This window comes from Topomyia yanbarensis, chromosome 3 (assembly GCF_030247195.1).
Source record: "Topomyia yanbarensis strain Yona2022 chromosome 3, ASM3024719v1, whole genome shotgun sequence".
Taxonomy (NCBI): Eukaryota; Metazoa; Arthropoda; class Insecta; order Diptera; family Culicidae; genus Topomyia; species Topomyia yanbarensis.
In genome coordinates, this window is record NC_080672.1 from 320,944,608 (window position 1) to 320,965,675 (window position 21,068).

The window sequence follows — 21,068 nt, forward strand, 5'->3', positions numbered from 1 at the left end:
ACGATGTTTCCCGCAAATCAAATATTCAAAAGTAAAAATAATCAGAAATATGACTCGAAAAATAATTTCTAATATATATCAAGAAGCGCCTACAAACAGTGAAAAGCAATGTTGTTGGATGTATTGTATACGAATTACACACACTAGCTTTGTGCGAATATACTGCTATTACATAACTAGAGTTTAGACATGCAATTGGATATCTACAATAATAAATCACATTTACATAGTTGTAACTAAAAATGACGATATGCACTAAAAGCGCAATGATAAAGTAATAACGAAATGAAGGACCATTAAAATATATTGTTGATGGCAGTTGAAGCCAACCAAAACATAAGTTATTTGGGCCTTGTTCGACTGTTAAGACTGTGTGATATCGACGCATTAAGACTCTTTGAATAACCTGTCTGGATCTACAAAACTTACTCGTTATTATTATCTAACTTGATTTTGACATATTATATCAGTGAACAAAATTCAGCAAAATTAAACTGAACAAACAACAACAGAACTAGGCGCGAGCAAAGTGAGGGACTACAAGTAGCCTCTAGACCATAGGCGAGCGCAGCCTATTCCATTAGGGGGGCAACAGCTCAAATATTTTCAATATTATCAAGGTTTCGATTCTAAAGCAGTTGTTTTGCTTATTTTTTATTTTTTCTAATTTATTTTCCGTCGACCTTTGTCCGCACTGAGTACCGATCACCGACGCCAGCGATGCGGCTTCACCATCTAGACCCTAGATATCGGCCCGCCAATAGATGGACCGGGACCAACGAGATAACTTCCCTTCTGAAGGAACCCATTACAGGTTAAAGCCCGTAATGAAATAAACAAACAAACAAACAAACCTTCCCAAGGAAGACCTCTCCTCGGTTAGGATTGAACTCAGAAAGCCAGGTGAAACAGTTACTGGATCTCAATCGCAATCATATATACAGCTATACTATGTCCGCAACCGAATACTGGTAACATTGATAAGTTTAAAGACCACTGTAAAATTCTAGTTTGAAAGTGGAATCCGTTACGAGTAATACTTAGAGAATCCGCTTCGCTTGTTTTCACAACGGCGTTTGTGTGGTTGGTAATGTGGCTCACCAACCCGAGCAAAGTCCAACATCAAAATTACAACAAGTAGAAATCATATTTTGATAATAGCATCAAATTGAAATCTTATTTTGCTATCAGTTTTAGATTTTTTAAATATGACATCAAATTTTGATCTCATTTTGCTATCCTTGTTTCTTAGAAGAATTTTCCATGTTTATATTTCTTTGGTGAGACATCAAAGTGAACACGAATATAAAAAAAAATTCAACATCTCAATGAGCTTTCAATTTGCTCTCACTGATAGCAGAATTAGTTTTCTGTTTGATGTCATAGGACAACTTTTCTGCTCTCCATCTTCATCTTTAAACCGTCAAAACGACCAAAACGACAACAATCTGAGTAATCATTTGTCGAACATCACAACATCTAGTTTAGTTTTAAATTTGTTGTCAGACTCTGCTCGGGAAACCTTTCTCTAGCTATCTATCTTTTTTAGCCTTCATTACAAGTAACTATAAGCAAATAACGCTGATCCTCTACTCAAGTCATATTCCTACGTGCCAATTCTGTAGCAAGATGGCACATTACGAAAAGCTATGCACCGAAACCGAAAAGAAAAAATCAACCTATTACAATCAATAATAACAAACAGCCTTCGACATACGCTGCTAAAGCATAAAATAAAGACCATCCAATAACTTGTTGTAATAACATTTTGTATCTTGAAACGTACTGAACAGAAACAACGATTACATCTAGTGCCTCCAAAGCAACAATCAGCAACACGGAAACGTCAATAACACAACGTAACAGATAATATTGTCACAGTGTGATAGCCCGTTGTTTATCTTCTCGCAACCCTGTAACCGCCGTGGTAATCACTGACAAAATATTCTGCTATCGTGCATTGTCTGCTAAACAGAACACGGAAGAGTGGCGTATAAGCAATATTGAGAAACGTTAATTCGCTCTGTCGACTGTCATGAGTGATGTCACTCCAACTTTTCTATGTTAGATATTATGCACTCATACACTGATTGATTCCTTATTTTTCCCACTTCAGAGTTGTAAAATTTGTTTGCATTGTTTGAACATCAAACCAAAATACTATCTCGTCAGCAAACTAGAGTCTGGTGTGGTGCAACTGTGCCGAAGGAACTGTTATAGCTGTTCAAAGTCCAATGGATAGAACTGAATGCAAAATTTCAGTTTTTTTTGACAACACTGCCAGTGTACCAAACGAAGCCAGATTTCATAGTGAAATTACTCTGTAGTTTTTGTCTATTTTTACCAAATGCGTATGTTCAAATCAATTATTCAAAATTTGCCCAATTTCACAAACGTAGTTAACCGATGAAAGGGTCGGCAGAGTAGCAGAGGAGAGAAGGGATTATATAAGCAGAATCAGAGAATGAAATATTATCGAGTTGGTATGCTCAAGTGATTTATTCAAAAACGTTTGATATTATGTCTTGAAAGGATGATCTTTTCGATGCTGTTCGATCAACCTCAACAACGAATATTACTGCTAAATTGGGTCATCAAGGTTTGCAATGAAAAGAGCATCCTAGAGATCGGCACCATTATCGACTTTACTACCATTTATCTAAGTGAGGGTAGAGGATGCCTGGTCATAACCAATCGACTCCAAATTTTGCACAGTGATTTGTCACCCTGAATGGACCAGGGATGCCTGGTCTGCTGATATGTCTGCAAATCTGCAGATTTTTCAATCATACTGCAGCTTTTTGCAGACTGCAGATATTTTGTAGATAATTGAATTCACTGCAGATTGTTATAGATTTCATAATATAGATGGCAAGTTTTGTGAAGTAATATGTATCAATTAGGATACTAAGACAGAATTCGAAGACGGAGTATAATTTTGGGGTGAGTTGCTATCTACTCGTCGTCTGGATGGTTGCTAAAAGTTCCCGAACCTTCGGATGTGTGTTCCACCGTGGCTTTCTCTCCTACAGTCATCAGCTGAAGTAGAGTATTTTTCAATAAAAATATCGAATAAAATTTATTAAGGTACGATTTTCCCCGATTACATATTTTTGAAAATATTGCAGTTTTTTCAAACTTTGTCTGCAGATTTAGTACAAAAGTACCTGGCATCCCTAAATGGAACCTAAATAGCTTTGTGAAAAAAACGATCATTTTGCCCCACCTTATTTTACATCCTATTCCGGAGTGTCACTTGTTTGTCGCGTAGACCAGAACACGATTTTGCAAATAATTACTCAAAAATAGCTAGGACACAGTGTTTCGAAACGCCGTTTTCACGATCAAAATTCTACAAGTCCTGAACCGTTGGTTTTGATTAATTCCACTTAAAGTGAGATAGAAAATTTATTTAGCCAAATAATTTAGCTAGAAGCTCGCGGTCTTCAGCAAAGTTCTCGAAAATATAGTTGTGAAGAATTTTACTGAAGACACAGACAAATATACATAACACTGGAAGCTCGCGGTCTTCAGCAAAGTTCTAGAAAATATAGTTGTGAAGAATTTTACTGAAGATACAGACAAACAAACATTACATCATCGCTCATGTTGAAAGCAATTATTTTGCAGAATTTTAAGTGCGCAGGAACTTCGCACGCAGCGCTGTGGCGCTACAGTTCGTCTTATAATGTGACGAAAGAAAGAAGGTGAATGCGTTGGGAAGTTTCTATCCGGCTTTCGGTCCTGTGAACGTAATTTAGTTACAGTCCAAAAATATTTTTTAACATATTACGCTTATTTCAGTTGTGCTGTCGGTGAAAAATCGATTTCCATCACTCCTTATTTTTGGCTTACATGATGTAGCGTATCCAAGCATATTATTTACTCCGTTATTAGCATTAAAATGTATTAAGAATGAGCAGGATGTTGAAACCAGGCAATTAGAAGATTGCTCTAGGATTTCGAATCGGTTTTTAATTTTGAGTCTGAATTCTGCCAGATTTCCGATTAAATTTGTCTTCAAATGGTAAATAAAAACAATTGTCTTCTTATTTCAAATGTCTTCACATCTGGCATCCCTGTTTGAGACGTGACGTTCAACATGGTACGGTCAATTAACATCTTTAAGCGGAGAATATATATAGGGGGCGCTATACGCTTGAGGTGGATGTTTTGCGAAGGAACTGTTAGATTAGTAGAAAATTTTCAAAAATTTACGAAGATTTGCATTTTTTAAGAAAATTTATCATATCCGTATAAAAAAAACAGAAAATAAAATGAAAGAACTAGATGCCAACAGACTTTTTATGCAAAAGAGAGATATTGTAGCATATTTTTAATTTTTTCTTTCAGACCCGGTAAAAAACCACCTCGTCCAAAATTGTGTATGCTCGAAATGACACTCAATGGTGTCTGAAGTTCGAGGATAGCCGAATAGTGTGTGCCGCCACACTGGATGTGCCATGGAAGGGAAAGCTGCCTGTTTTTGAGGCGCCAAAATGCTGTCGGAAATTATGTATCGGTCTGTGGATGTCGGTTTACGGTAAGTCCCGAATTTTAATTTTTTGTCCGCTTTTCTGATAATCAGCAGGTCTAGGAATGGCTATTACCCTTCTATTTCTTTCTCGACCGAAAACTTTGTTGTGCTATGACGGGAGCTCAACAGGTCAAGGGTCTGGGTTAGGCAGCGTTCTTTCACAACTGCTAAAATATCGTGCACGTAACGTGTCCTAACTCGAGGAAAGCCTTTTTCTTTGCCTGAAGCTACATCAAAGTCGCTCCAGAAGAAGTCTGCAAGTAGATGCGGAAGCTTGCTGCTCATGTCAAGACCAATTTTTTGCTTGTAGAAATTCCCTCTAAACGTGAAAAAGTTTCATACAACACTCTACCACTGAAAGGTACTTTTCGACCTGATAGGGTAGTTGAGCTATTTTCTTTTTCTGTGCGAGATGGTAATATTGAGCATTAGTTTTACACGTAATCTACGCAGCATTATCCGTCAGACAAATGTTTTTTTATATTTTATCGAAAGAAAAAAGTTAGTACTTTCAACTGTAATCAAAGCCATCTGCGAATTTTTGCGATTAAATAAGTTGTTTAAGGTGTAAGTTGACCTATGAATATTGAAAATTGACAAAAACTTTGTTTCATGAGCTACAGATTCATCGCCTTCATCAAAAATGTGTACTTTATCGCTTTAAATAACTTTGTAGAAGACACTCTTAATATAAAAAATAATCGTGAAAAGTTATATTATAAAAACTGTTTTCAAGGTGTCTGTCACAAGAAACCCTACATATCCCACATCTATATAGATGTTTAGTATCTTCAGTAAAGTTTTTCACAGCAATATTTTCTAAAACTTTGTTGAGGACCGCGAGCTTCTAGCTAAATTATTTGAAGAAAATAATTTTCTATCTTGCTTTTAGGGGAATTAATGGCTCAATTCATTATATCAAAAGATGCGTCTATTGTTATCCAGAAACTTCTTCGAAGAAGACCAAGCTCCAAAGCCAATGGTAAGTTATTGAATTTTGATCGTGAAAACGGCGTTTTGAAACACTATGCAGTGGTTCAGCAATAGCTTCTCAGCTCACGCTATTGACCACGTCCTACCGTAAATACGACATAATATCGGTTTTAATTTTTGCATCTGCTTGAGTACAGTCTCCGCTCTGTCGATCGCTCTTTATAAATGTTGGAGAGGATAATCCTGTTGAATATACACCTCTCAAAGATTTTTCGAGAGGATCTATCGAGCATATTGATCTACTAACGAAGGAGGTTTAGTCTGGTTTAGCCAGAGAGCCTTCCCGGGCACCGTCTTACGTATCTTCTAGTGAAGAATCCCTAGAATCAAGAAATTTTAGAAGCACTACCCTGAACATGTCCGAGCATGCCTGAAATCATGTTCTCAAAGCAACGTTGGGCATTATATCCGATCTAGCCGCTTTCTTCGAGGGAGACTTGTATCATTTCAGTATTATCTCGCTCAAGCTCGCCGTATACTGCATTATTGATCAAATCGTTGGATCGTCCTTCGGGAAGAATCTTATTACGATAATCTTAATTTGCGAGAGAACAACTCGAAACTTTGCCATCGCTACAGGATGTGCATCGTCTGCTCCTTTCTGTCTTCTTCGGTACTTGCGCTCGGAACGTGTCTTCAGGCTTAGCTTGCGAGTAGATTACCGAGTTGCTCGTTCCACCAGTACGCTACTCGCTATATTGAATCTATTGATTTCAGTCGCGGGTAGTACTTCAACAAAGAACTCCTTGTGAAAAAGCTCGACAAAGGAAATTTTATCAACTTCGGTTCGTACGTTCTCGTCCGCAGTATTACCGCGTTGTTTCGTTAAACAATTCTGTGCCTGGTGACTAGCTTGACACGACACGGTGTCTTTGTCGAACAACTTTATTCAAAAAAATTCGGCATCTGTTAAACTTCGGAATATGAAAGAATGGACTTTTGCCTTTCATTTGAAAGTAAAATTAAAATATTCTGTCGGGGGGTCTAGCACAACTTTTTATTTTAAAGTTTTTTGAATGAAAACTTAAGCTTTTTAATGAAATTAATTCGCATTTTTGCTACTAATTGGTACTATAGACATTCAAAAAATACCAAAAGTGAGAATCTGATGAACAATCCGATTGTCTACAACTTCGTAGAATGCTATAAATCGATATAAAATCACCCGAGAAAGTTATTAAAATTTAATCAGTTTTTAGGTGTGCGCGGGGCCTATGGATTAAGAAGTCGATTAACAAGGACTTACAAAAAAATGTTGGGTTTAAATGAACAGCAAATTCATATAAATTTCAATGTATACAAAGTCCCATTCTCAGCAGAAAAAATATATTTTCAGATTTCTCCGGGTCTTGGGCGAAAATGACACTTTATGAGGTATGGTAAGGTGTTGACCAAATTTATTCGATAATCTTATACTTTTTCAAGAAGTTGATTAATGTAGTAACGGATTTTATCATGCCTTTTTCATTACTTTTCTCGCTCTAGGGGATAGCTAATGTAAACTAGAATGACCCTTCTTCCTGATCCTATTCTGCCTGGTAAAATACAATTGGCTTAAATTCAAAGCTTTATATTTGAATGAACTAAAGTAGACAGTTCGAGTCATTGTAATAAACGACGGATTTTATTGCAATTTTGGGTTGAGAATCCTGTTTGTTTTTATCAACATTAAAAGAAAGATGATTGAAAAAGAAAAAAAAAGCTCTTCGAGTTTTAAATCCATGTTTGTTATCTTTTGGGGTAGATTCATTTAATCAGAATTTATAGATGCAGATTTTTGCTTGTCCTTAAATTTTATTTCCAAATCGAGCACATAATCTTAGAAAAAAGAATAAAACCATGTTTCATAATTTCCTTTAAGAAGAAATTCCGGAGTCGTTACTCGTTGTACAGGGATCACAACAGAAAACGAACAAGAAAATATCAGGCTGTACCATACATTCAAGTAATAAAAGTCTGTTTATTGAAGATTTCACTCATAATATGGGATAAGAGCAAAGACAACATATCAAGAAGACAGAGTTGCCAGTTCAGTTCAGTGTCAATCAGGATTCTCAATCGAAATCAAATCAAATGACTGAATATATAATTGAGTTTGATCAAATATAAAGTTAAAATTTAGGCCAAATATAGATATCCCACAAGATGCTAACGAACAAAAAGGTGGATTCAAGGTTACATCAAGCATACTCCAGAATGAGTGAAGAAAAAAAAAGAAGAAACAAATACAGTGGAGACCCGATTTTATCAGCACCCGATTTTGTCTGGCCCCGATTTTATCAGCTTTTTGACCCGATTTTATCAGCTTCATATGAAAATTGATAGTTGGTAGTTTAATGGGCTCTAGCAAACGAACCAAGTTGAATTCGAATAAATCCTTTCTTAGGCATATATTTCTTATCTTAGAGATCCGAAAAATGCAAAAATAAAAATATTTATTATTAAAAAGACAGAAAATATATGTCCCGATTTTATCAATGTCCCTGTTTTGTCAGCTTAAAATTCGCCAAGGGGCTGATAAAAACGGGTCTTTACTGTATATCTGTGACAGAAAAAAATTGTTTCATTTTGCTGCATTGCCCAGCATCTTTCAAAAGAGTACTAATTTCGTTCGAATTTTATCTACTCTTCTCTATACCTCCATGCTCCTAAAATATCATTGGTGCGCATAAAACGGTGGAATCTGGAATTATGTTTTTTTACCCTTCAAGGTGGGACTTTGCTAGCATTCAAGTTCTTCTGAGCACACTGTTAAAATAAGGCAATCCATTTTTTTGCAAATAAAAATGTTTTTGGAACAAAGCTTCTTAACCAATAGGCCCCGTGCGAATCTAGAAACTTTGATAAAAATTTAATATCTTTCTCTAGCGATTTTAGATCGCGTTGTAGTTTTCTGCAAAGTTGTACACAATGAAATTGTCCATCAGATTCTCACTTTTGGTAATATTTGAATGTCTAAAGTACTACCTAGGGGCAAAAATGTGAACCAGTTTCATTGAAAAACTTACGTTTTCAAACAAAAAAACTTTAAAATAAAAAGTTGTTATGGAGCCCCCGATAGAATATTTTAATTTTACTTTCAAATGAAAGGGAAAAGCGCATTCTATCACGTGCTGAAGTTTTAGCGATGCCGATTTTTTTCGAATAAAATTGTTCTACCAAACACACCGTGACGACAGTCATTATTTGACTGCCAAGAAAAAAACGAATTTTTGAAAATTCAACCGGACCGCCCTTGAGTCTATTTCGAGTCTCATCTGGAGTTTCTGCTCCAAATCAAGCAAGTCTACCGGACCAGCGTTCTCGAAGTTTGTATGGAATTTTTCGACAATTTACAAGAAGTGCTCTGCTAGTGAAAATAACAAAGATAATTTTATTGTCTAGAACTTTGTCGAAGACTGCAAATCAGTCCAACTTATTTAGCCAAAGTTATTAAGTTATTAAGTTATCAATTAAGTGATGCCTGAGTCAGTTTTACATGGGGTCTAACATCACATAGTGGTGAATAGAGTGCCCAGGAAAATGATGAATTTTTGAAAACTCAATCAACCCATCCCTGAGTCGATTCCTAGTCCCACCATATAGTACTATAATAGTACTTGATCCAAATTTGAAACAAATCGGACAAGTCTAGCTGACGGACCAACGTGCCTGGCATTTTTCGACAATTTACATGGAGAAAACCGAATAACTCGCATTTTCGCCACTAGGTTGCACTGTATGTATCGTATTATCACTGTAAGTAAAAATAAGAAAGATAATTTAATTGCGTAAAACTTTATCGAAGACTGCTAGTGAATCCGGCTTTGTTAAAACAAGTTATTAAACTTTTAACGAAGTGATGTCTGAGTCAGTTTTGCATGGGGCCTAGCAGTGCATGGTTCTGTATCGGTACTCGATTCCCACCAACTATACACTTTTGTGAAATAATGGTTAGATTTAGCTGAATAGTATGTTCACAAGAATTGTAGTACATAATACGAGTTATGATTTGGTTAGAAAATTTTAGTTCCACCTGTGACCGCATAGAAGGCGCCAAAATTAACTTTTCATAGAAGTGAGATAGAATATCGAGATATTCGGAAAAATTAGTTAAAAATGCTTGTTCTACAACTTTGTAGAAGACACCCAATCTCTATCTCTTGCCGTTGAAAAATTAGTGTTGACGCCCTCTATGTGGTAAAATGTGGAACTAAAATTTTCTAATCAAAACATGACTCGTATTACTTACTATAAATCTTCTGAACATACTATTCAGCTAATCCTAACCATTATTTCACAAAAATGTTTAGTTGGTGCGCACACACACCATGCACTGCTAGGCCCCATGCAAAACTGACTCAGACATCACTTCGTTAAAAGTTTAATAACTTCTTTTAACAAAGCTGGATTGAGTAGCAGTCTTCGACAAAGTTGTAGACAATTAAATTATCTTTCTTATTTTCACTTACATTGCCACCTAGCGGCGAAAATGCGAGTTAGTGTGTTTTCTCCATGTTAATTGTCGAAAAATCCCATACAAACTTCAGGCACTTTGGTCCGGTAGCTAGACTTGTCCGATTTGCTTCAAATTTGGAGCAAGTACTCTTGGTGGGACTAGGATTCGACTCAGGTATGGGACGATAGGGGTCATTTTTTTCACTCTAGTGGTGAATCAGTAGTCGATTCGCACGAACCTCAGTGTTTTGCGAAACAGTAGTTCACTAATTCAGTGCGTGATATGAGTTATCTTTTGACAACAAAAATTTAGTTCCATATTTCACCGCATAGATGGCGCCAACACTAACTTTTAAAGAACGAGAGATAGAATAAGAGCGTGTTGGCAAGAATTACTGGAACCTGCCTATTTTATAACTTTGTAGAAGACCCCTAATTCCTGTCTCTTTCCGTTGCGAAGTTAGTGTTAGCACCCTCTATTTGGTAGAAAGTAAAACTAAAATTTTCTGGCTAAAAGACTCCTCACAACATGTTCCCGAAATCTTTCAAATATACTATTCAGCTAAACCTAATCATTATTTTACAAAAAATAAAGATCCTGGGAGTCACCACCACGTGCTGAAAGACCCAATGCAAAACTGACTCAGACATTACATCATTAAAAATTTAATAAGTTATCCCAAGGAAGCAGGATTGATGTGTAGTCTTCAACAAAGTTGTAGACAATAAATTTATCTTTCTTATTTTCACCTTGGGTTAGAGTTAATGGGCTTTCTCCATGTAAATTTTCAAAAAACTCCTCGTAAATTTCGGACACTTTTGCCAAAAGTACTCCGCTATCCTCTTTGCATAGTCTATCATCTGTTCTGGTACAAATACTTAATATATACGAAATTCCTCGGGAATCCTGCCCAAGTTTCTATTGGAATCCTACTTAAGGTTGTGATAAAATCCTGTAAAAAGGTCCATTCAAAAATTCTACTGCTATTTCCAAGTCAACCTGCTCTACCCGAACCCTGACAAAGATGCCATCAGCACCAGGATTCCATGTGCTAGATAACGTCAAAATTCTTATCAGGGTTTCATCTCAATGATTATGGAGAAAGTATCAGAATCACGCGCAAGAGTGTTTTAAAAAAACTGAACAGGGTCTGAACGAAGTCTGAACAACGATTTCATTAGACTTTTTGACAGGATTTCATTAGAAACATGTTTAGGAAAGCTGCAATAGACGTTAGGCACGCATACGTTAGGCATGAGTACGTTAGGCATAATGCATTATTGGCATGATATGCGTTACGCTTGATGGACGATTGGTATAATTTAAAAAAAAACAGATTTTAACCTTAGGCTTGTTTTTTCATGTCTATGCTATGCTAAAATACACTGAAAATTTAACTAAGTTCATAATTATTACCTATTTTGCTGTTATTGCAAAGGAAAGACTGGATTCTTTCTTCATTGAGGGATTCCATGAGAAACCGGCCGACCGCAAAATATGACCATCGTCGATTCGAACGAAACTTTGCAGGTGTGTTCGTTGTATGAATCTCCATGATATTCTCTGGCAATTGGAATATTTTGATACAAGAGTAATTTTTCAACAGGGCGTAAACGTTTCTACGTGTATGAATTTCAAAATTTTTTTGTTCGATTACTGTATTTTATACAGCAAAGCTATCTGAGAACAAGTTACAGGGAATGAATACTTCTATCCGAAAAAAATATACACTGAAAAAAATGTTGTGTCATTTTTAAAAAAAAACAAAAATTTATAATAAAAATTTAAATTGCGAAAAAACCCATTTTTTTTAAATTTTTTATATTTTGTTACCAAAAACCTAAAGAGAAAAGAAACATTTTGAATGTGATTGCATGATGGAGAAAAAATCGGTAAAAAAGTTTTCCTAACAATAACTTCGTACATGTTTTTAAATTTCGTACTAATAGACATACAAAATTGTAATTCTATTACAGAATATAATTCTAAGCACCATTTAAAATCAAAATGCATTTAACAAAAATCTTCCAAAATGCGATAATTTTCGAGATATTTGAAATTTAGCTCCTTCAAAAACAATTAATTCGTGTAATTATGCTCTTTTTAAAAGTTATTCGCGTTACCTCATCAAAAAATGTCAAAAATTTAATGTTTATCGTTTTAAAGACGTAAAAGAAACCTTTTTAGTGTATTTGGATCATGGAGAAGCTTTCAATAAAAAAGTTTTCCTAACAACAACTTTTGACATTTTTTTATAATTCTTACTATTTGCAGTCAAAAATACAATTTTACTTTTGAATATGATTCTAAACGCCATTTTAAATCGAAATGCTCTTAACAAAAATTTTCTAAAATGTAGTAGTTCTCGAGATATTTTAACTTTTGTTTTAACAACACAATTATTTTGTTTTATTACGACCTTTTCATAAATTAGTCGCGTTTCTCCATCAACAATAATAGGTTTTTCAAAAGGCCCGTAAACTTTCGTGTAACTTTCTGTTTGACATCAAGGCGATATTGTAAACCATTTGAAAGTTACATGAAAGCAACCAAAATATATTTCAACCATAGGGTCTGTTGATTAAACTATATAGCTGAATCATATATTGGTTGTTTTCATGTCACTTTAAAATGTTTCACAATATCGCCTTGATGTCAAAGAGAAAGTTGCACGAAAGTTTACGGGCCTTTTGAAAAACCTATTATTGTTGATGGAGAAATGCGACTAACTTATGAAAAGGTCGTAACAAAACAAAATAATTGTGTTGTTAAAACAAAAGTTAAAATATCTCGAGAACTACTACATTTTAGAATTTTTTTGTTAAGAGCATTTCGACTTAAAATGGCGTTTAGAATCATATTCGAAAAGAAAATTGTATTTTTGTCTACAAATAGTAAGAATTATAAAAAATGTCAAAAGTTGTTGAGAAAACTTTTTTATTGAAAGCTTCTCCAGGATCCAAATACACTATAAAAGTTGCTTTTACGTCTTTAAAACGATAAACATTAAATTTGTGACATTTTTGATGGGGTTACGCGAATAACTTTTAAAAAGAGCATAATTACACGAATTAATTGTTTTTGAAGGAGCTAAATTTCAAATATCTCGAAAACTATCGCATTTTGGAAGATTTTTGTTAAATGCATTTTGATTTTAAATGGTGCTTAGAATTATATTCTGTAATAGAATTACAATTTTGTATGTCTATTAGTACGAAATTTAAAAACATGTACGAAGTTATTGTTAGAAAAACTTTTTTACCGATTTTTTCTCCATCATGCAATCACATTCAAAATGTTTCTTTTCTCTTTAGGTTTTTGGTAACAAAATATAAAAAATTTAAAAAAATGGGTTTTTTCGCAATTTAAATTTTTATCATAAATTTTTGTTTTTTTGAAAAATGACACAACATTTTTTTCAGTGTATATTTTTTTCAGACAGAAGTATTCATTCCCTGTAACTTGTTCTCAGATAGTTTTGCTGTATAAAATACAGTAATAAAGCAAAAAAAATTGAAATTCATACACGTAGAAACGTTTACGCCCTTTTGAAAAGTTGCTCTTGAGTCAAAATAATCTTATTACCTGTGAAAAATATTTAGTCTTGCATGACGGTGAAACGTTCAAAGTTTCCTTGGAATCTAAGATGGTCGGTCACGATTTTAAAGATTTTCGGACGGATCTTCGTGGAATTCCTCCATTCAAGAGAACAGTTGTTTTCCAATATTATCAAGCCTATATTATTATATTACGCGGCGCATTGTATTAGAAGCAATTGCAACCCAATTTTGAGAAATAATGCACAATAACGAACGAGCACTGTTATCTGCATACTATGAGAACTCGCAGTGACAGGCAAAGTATCGAGTTACGGATGTACCGTTCGCGCCGTAACTTATTTATTTCGCCAATTTGTCACTGTATTTGGAAAAATCTCGCATAGTGTTAACTTTGATGATTATTGTACTGAATAATATGGAAAGAAATCATTCTAAGAGCTAAAAAATTTACATATTCTTTAATTGAAAAATAGTAAAATTTTCCATTCTTTATTTCATGAGCTGTTTAAGGCAAATATTTTCTTTCTAGACAGCTGCAACAGGTGTATTATTGCAAAGCGATCCGACTCCAATAGGAAAAGTTATTAAACTTTTAACGAAGTGATGTTTGAGTCAGTTTTGCATGGGGCCTAGCAGTGCATGATAGTGTATGAGTACTAGGTTCTAACAAACTAAACATTTTTGTGGATTAATGGTTAGATTTAGCTGAATAGTATGTTCGGAAGAATTGCAGTACATACTATGAGTTATGTTTTGGTTAGAAAATTTTAGTTCAATCTGTGACTGCATAGATGGCGCCAACACTAACTTTTCAGCGGAGAGAGATAGAATATCGAGATGTTTGGAAGAATTACTGCAATATTCTTGTTCTACAACTTTGTAGAAGACACCTAATTTCTATCTCTTTTCGTTGAAAAGTTAGTGTTGGCGCCATCTATGCGGTCAGATCTGGAACTACAATTTTCTAACCAAAACATAACTCGTATTATGTACTACAATTCTTCCGAACATATTATTCAGCTAAATCTAACCATTATTCCATAAAAATGTTTAGTTTGTTAGAACCTAGTACTGATACACTACCATGCACTGCTAGGCCCCATGCAAAACTGACTCAGACATCACTTCGTTAAAAGTTTAATAACTTTTCCTATTGGAGTCGGATCGCTTTGCAGTCTTCAACAATGTTGTAGATAATAAAATTATCTTCTTAAGTTTCACTTTTAGTGATAATCTGATGTATACAGGGCCACCTTGCGGCGAAAATGTGAGCAAGAGGGTTTTCTCCATGTAAATTGTCGAAAAATCCCATACAAACTTCAAGCACGTTGGTCCGGTAGCTAGACTTGTTCGATTTGGCTCAAATTTGGAGCAGACACTCCTGGTGGGACTAGGAATTGACTCAGGAGTGGGCCGATGGGGGTCATTTTTTTCTGTAACTCTAAGGTGTATGCGTGATATCCACATTTAAATACAAATGAGATTGATTTTAAGTGTCTCAATCTATTGCTTTGACTTAAATGATAGCAGGAAATTGAAGGGGTACTTGTTCAAAGTTTAACTTCACCCAAACACACGAAGTCAGATTTTCACCTGTCCTGTAATTGTATTGTCTAGGGATCAAATCAATGATATTGATATATACGCAATTTATAGATTGGCCAGCTCAAATCCATGGTTTGCTTCTTTTAATTGAGTAAAGACGTCTTCAAGTTTGTGCAGCAGAATAAAATTTTGGTCAGCTTACAGCGTAATTCTTCAAAATCAAAAAAATACAAGTGATCAGGCTATAGCCTACGTCATCATCAGCGCCGAAAAATAAGTTTCTTTAAGTAATTCATCAACATAATAAGTTAAGCCTAACGTCCAATATGCCAATTGTCCATTATACCTAACGTTCATTATGTCCAAAGTACGTATGCGGTAGGCCGTTAGGGACGTCAGGTCAGTATGCCTAACGTCCGTATGCATAACGCATTTATGCGTAATGGGGCACATTGATTTTAAAACATGCTACCCAATCCCGTTCAAGATTGGTTCCTTTTTTCGTACATCCAGCCGAAAATCTTGAACTGAATAGTTGTGAAATAGATCGAAAGCTTAAACTCGATGGCCGGCCGTCAAACCTTTCACATAATAGTCCTAGTTATATGCAAAATCTAACAAGCATCTAAAAAGCAGAAACTACAACTAGCACTAAAGAACCAATAAAAAGCTTCTGACAAACGATTAAAAACAAACCAGATTACAGCAAGAAAGGTAAAGCAATGAATAAAAGTGCAATGGAACAGCTCTCACTTCTATCAAGTGGGAAGTGAAAGAATTTGGATAAAACTATTTGGGTATAGAGGGGGCATAGAGGTATTCATCCACTACCTGCGCGGACGGTGTCCGGCTGTGATCGCACACGGGTTTCTCATTATCCGTGGGTGTCGGGTCATGCGTTTTCTGTTGCAGTTTCATTTGTTCGAAAACGTCATTTGTCACCGGGTAATTAGTAGACAGTTTGGTTATTGGTTTTTGAGTGATGTTACCAACGGTGTGGAAAGATGAGAAATGATTGGTGCAGAATCGGTTACAAAACACCAAGATTGCAAATAGTGAGATTGTTTTTTTTTTCGTACGTGAAATCATAAATTGTTACAATTATATGAATGTCGATCCAATATTATTATTCCAGACAATAGAGACAAAGAGAAACCGGATTAGAAGTATAAATATCGCAAACTGAACCAGACTATTAACGACAATGACTTACCTCTGCGTCTGGATTGTGCTTGCCGTTGTCATCGTAGTCGAGACATTGATTCTCAAGATGCTCCTCCTCGGTTTGGGGCATCTGTTGTAGTTCCTCCTTCGATTTAAAGTCCAGCTTCTTAACGAAAGGGGGCACCAGTAGTCCCAAAATAACCTGAGAATTGTCAACAGTTAAATCACTTATTCCGCCGACCGACCAGATCAGTATTCAGTGCACTACCTTAAGATTAGTATTTTTTCTCGTCCTTAACCCACCCATCCACAGATCGGCAAGAATGATTTGACTACAGGGATGGGCCAGTATCGCCCTATGATTTGCCGCCACGGCGAGCGACAGACAGCTTTGACTAGACCATGATTGTAGTTCACACGTGAGTAGCCGTTGAGCACGTTCCGCATCCTGCCGGTAGCAGAAATCCAGCAACTTCAGCCCTTTCGATTCAAATTCCTTCGCGTAGCTTCTTAACTCTTCATAAATTTCCGTGTCTAGATCATCATCGGCAGCTTCGTGTGCCATCGCTTTGTACAGTTTGCAGGCCACCAACGACTTGGCGAGTGCTTCTTCCCCGTGTGTCCACATCAGCAGCGCCATCTGTTGCCGCTTAGTAAGCACAGCCCAAATCAAAAGTTCGTTGAATGGAAACTCAAATAAGGCCATATCGGATGTAACCGGTAATAGTCCGGTGACCAAACTCATCGAGTTGATCCCGGCGGAACGTGCAAATGTAGACGGTTTTCGGTGAGTGTTGACGTAGCTGTTCATAACCTTAGCGTAGATTGGCCGAAACTTTCGTCTTGTGTAGTAAGACCGATAAGCCCCTCCCATTAGCTTATTTATCACTAACCCAATATCATGCAGGGTGTAAACGTATCCCTTTGGTATGTGAGGCCGAACGTCCCGTAAAATGTACCCTAACGTATTTGCCGGTCCGTGTTTCGTGTTGTACAATTCCTCCAGTCGAGGTATCGTTAGGAACTTTCGCATCGAAACTCCATTTTCCAGCAGCAGCTTGACGAAGTCTATTCGGTCGTGTTCTAGTGCTTGCATCATTGCTTCGTCCAGGGCACCGTGAGGCCACTCTTGACCGTACACGAATATTTCGGATCGAGCAATATCCACCCGGTTCCAGGTCAACGCCAAACTCAGCTGCTCCGGTGGACTCAAGTGCTGGGATTTAAAAAGTGCAGTCAGTATGGTTTGATCGAGCTCCTGAACGTGTCCCTCGGGTCGATCCTGTATTCGGAAAACCGTTATCTGCAAAACGGAAGTACGCGTGAGTATCCAATGAGTTTCTAGCAAAAACTAAACATCCAATCTTACTAAATTCTTATTCTTAGTGCATAATATCAACTCCTGATAGAGCTGCTCGGCCTGTTCTGGTCCCACCTCGAATGTTTTCTGTATCGTGCCCAGCAGATACTCATGCATCGATTCTAACACAACCTGTTCACCTGTATCGGAGGCATACCTGAGGAATAGAATTGAATAATTTTAGACGATATGGGGGACACGGAAAGCAGTCAGCTCAATAATTACTTATGTACAAATGCGATCAAATCGGCAGCCCGGCCCGAACCGTCGCATACCACTACCGGCACTGGCGGGTTATCGGTGACATATTCTAGCACTGCTCGGATTGTGTTTGTGCCACCTTCGATTACCAAGCAGACTACGGGAGTGCTCGAGTGCGTGACTGGAGGGAAGAGAAATGGTTTGCAAAGGATGAAATAAAAACGCTTCAAGCTGGAACTATGGAGCAGTTATGGTTGGATGCGATTCTGGAGGCGCTACAAATTCTAGGGTTATCTGTGTTTTTACAAGTCTAGGATAGAGCTACGGAAAAGTTATGATAATGATTATGACTTACTACTATTAGGAAGAAGTACAGAGCGAATAAGAACAACAATCGCTGCATTTGCGGCAATTATTTCGACATCAAAAAGTTCAATCCACATCGAAAAGAGAGTATATTTATAAGAAGGTGTATTCTGAAGTGTGATAAAGCCTTCTCAATCGAGTTCATTATAGATTAGACTATGGTTACATGTGTACTTATCTGTAGTTTATCTAATTTCCCTCATCGACTAATTTACATCGAATAAAAAAATGATATACAGTTGTGATTCGCTGGCTGGACACTTTTTAATTAGATCGGTTTTGACGTAGGACTACATCTTTGATTTCGATATAGGGGTGCATTTTGCAAATTAAACAAAAATAGTATTTTTTTCTTTTTTATTTCTACTAATATGTAGTCACATTTTTTTACATTTTATCGACATTCAATTAGCTAGAGATTACTGGGTAGGGAAAGTTATGAAAATTTAGAGTCCTAGTACTCAAGTGAGAGCAAGGATGTGAAGTATACAGATCGGAAAACTAGAAGTGGCAGGGTCATTAGAAACAGGCTCAATATCCTACAGGCTAAACTTTTGTCTTCTGTTGGTGGGGGTAGAGCTTAGGCAGCATAACTACGAATCACCCAAGTACACCAACATGCCTCCTGGTAAAAACAGACTTGTCCCTCTTTACCGTGCGAACCAACAAAAGAAAAGCCACGTAAGATCACCACTGAAGACCTGTCGACGATTAGCATCAATGAAATTGCTGCTGTTCATTTCTGTTTTGCCTTTCGAATGCCGGGATAGATTTTTATTAGACCATTGCCATTGCGCTTTTAGCCGTATCGGGTTTGGTACATTGTGGTGGCTGTGTCTACTGAGACTACCAACTGCTGCCGATGGATTTCAATCAGTTCCTTTTTCTTTATTCCATTTTTATTTCGACTAATATGTAGTCACGTTTTCTTTTTTACATTATAACGATGTTCAATTAGCTAGAGATTACTGGGTCTAAGCTCGATCCCAACCAACAGAAGACAAAAGATAAGCCAGTAGCTTGAGCTTGTGCGACCTCCCCTGGCTATACTTCGTCATCGATCTGGACTAGCTATAGTTGCATAGGGAATCAGTAGATATTAATGCTTAGAAGTAGCGAATGTGCAACTCCTGGTAATCCTAAAGTGTTTATAGACCAATACCGGCGCCGGACAGGCCAGAACGTAGATCGCGGAAGGAAAGGGAAGAAATGTTAGTTCTACATTTGCTTTTGCTAGAGGCCGTATATGACGAATTTCGCGCCAACTCGAACAAATGTTGGCAGCACCCTATCAGATTTTAATGAAACTTTCTGTACATGAGAACTTTGTCACAAAAAGCCACTTTGCATACTTTGTTTTTCCAAAATGATCTAGACTGTCTTTTGAAAAGGGTCAAACTTTTTTTTATCATTTTTTTTTCAAATGGCTAGTCTAAAAATGACAAATCCTTTAAAAAAATGGATTTTTGGGAGTGATTTTCTCAAAATTAGCCAAATTTTGGAATACAAATATTAAAAAAATTGTTCAACGACTGCTGCTCTGAAAAAAATCGATTTTAAAAATATAAAATGGATTTATAAAAAAAAACATCTTCGATTTGGATGGAATTTTGTTCCAAGATAGGTAACTGTGTTCCGTACGTACCGTTAAAAATTCAAGTTGGGCACTTTCAAGAAAAAAAGTTATTTGAAAAAAAAAATCCTTGTCCAAACTGATTTTTTTCAGTGTAATTCATCAAAAACTAATCCAATGAAAGTCATAATCATTTGAGAATCCAATTTCCCAACCACTTATTTCGGTTTTGTAACAGTATCATTCAAGGGAAACTCTCACGCCTTTACGAGGAAGCTCAGGAGAGAAAACTGATTTTCCTTTTTCGGAAATTTATAGGCACATTAGAAGATGTTCCTACAATCGGATAGACATACTCTCGCTCTTTAGTGTACAAGGAAACGTAGAAATTAGTAGTTGTCGGTGGCGTAGCGCTCTTTTGCATTTCTTATCGAAGTGTTCCTTAAAAGAATGTTTCATTTTGTCCCCACATAATTTATATGCGGGATATATCGAGAGATCATGCGGAGTCTCTCCACAGTTGGAAAACTTTTCATGATTCTCTCCGCATTTTCCACAGCGTTCCTCGTTTTAACAATAAGTCGCTGTAAACCCAACTGTTTGCAACGACGGCAGTTCATGCCTCGCTGCACAAAAAGGCGAACGGGTAGACTAGCCCCGTCCAAAATATCAAAATTTGGAAGAGCAGCTTTGGCGTTCTTTGGCGTTCAGTTCTAAATGAGGCTGACGGAAAATAAGTTGTTTTCACATTACTCCTTGATTTTTCCTGAACGCAATTGCTTGCGAACCACAATTTTCACTGGCCGAAGCAAAGGGTTCTTGAAGAAGCGAACCCCATACTTCGCAATTAAGGCCCCTGTTGGAGACTACACCATCAATCTTTACTTGCCGGGCGGGTACATAGACAAGATATTTCTTCGTGCACGGCCAAGTGGTATTTAATTAAATCTCGCATATATCGATGATGTTAAATTGCTTAACTTATGTTATGAATATATACCAAATCGTAGCTAGTACTTTTTGCATGTATCAGGCAACTAACAGTAGCGAAATTGAATTCTGAGATAATAATGACTCTCATTGGTTTAGTTTTCGATAAAAATGCACTGAAAAAAAGTGCGAAATTCGTCATATACTACTGCGCACTCCACAAGAATCACGGGAGGAGGATATTTGTTAGTAAGTATAGAAGTTGGATTCTCCTTCTTCATTTCCGCCGCCAGAGAGGTGACTCCACTATCTGGACTAGACTTCGATCCATCAACTCATGGACCGGAAATCAGTGGCTTTATTTCCCTTCCGAAGGAAGACGTGACCACAGATATTTTCAC

At 36.6% G+C, this 21,068-nt stretch overlaps 1 protein-coding gene across 13 annotated transcripts in view; it reads right to left on the bottom strand.

Moving 5' to 3' along the window:
- Positions 1-21,068, bottom strand: part of LOC131694112 (transient receptor potential cation channel trpm) — a 355,889-nt gene that overhangs the window by 47,956 nt on the left and 286,865 nt on the right. For 9 of the 13 annotated variants that reach the window (XM_058982537.1, XM_058982535.1, XM_058982530.1 and 6 more), the window contains 5 exons: positions 17,823-17,979; positions 17,607-17,754; positions 16,506-17,540; positions 16,287-16,439; positions 15,905-15,976 (listed from right to left, as the gene is read on the bottom strand). In XM_058982537.1, the coding sequence (XP_058838520.1) occupies positions 15,905-15,976; positions 16,287-16,439; positions 16,506-17,540; positions 17,607-17,754; positions 17,823-17,979 (1,565 nt within the window). The remainder of the gene's footprint in view (positions 1-15,904; positions 15,977-16,286; positions 16,440-16,505; positions 17,541-17,606; positions 17,755-17,822; positions 17,980-21,068) is intronic. The other 4 variants (XM_058982528.1, XM_058982531.1, XM_058982532.1 and 1 more) reach the window with 1 other exon arrangement.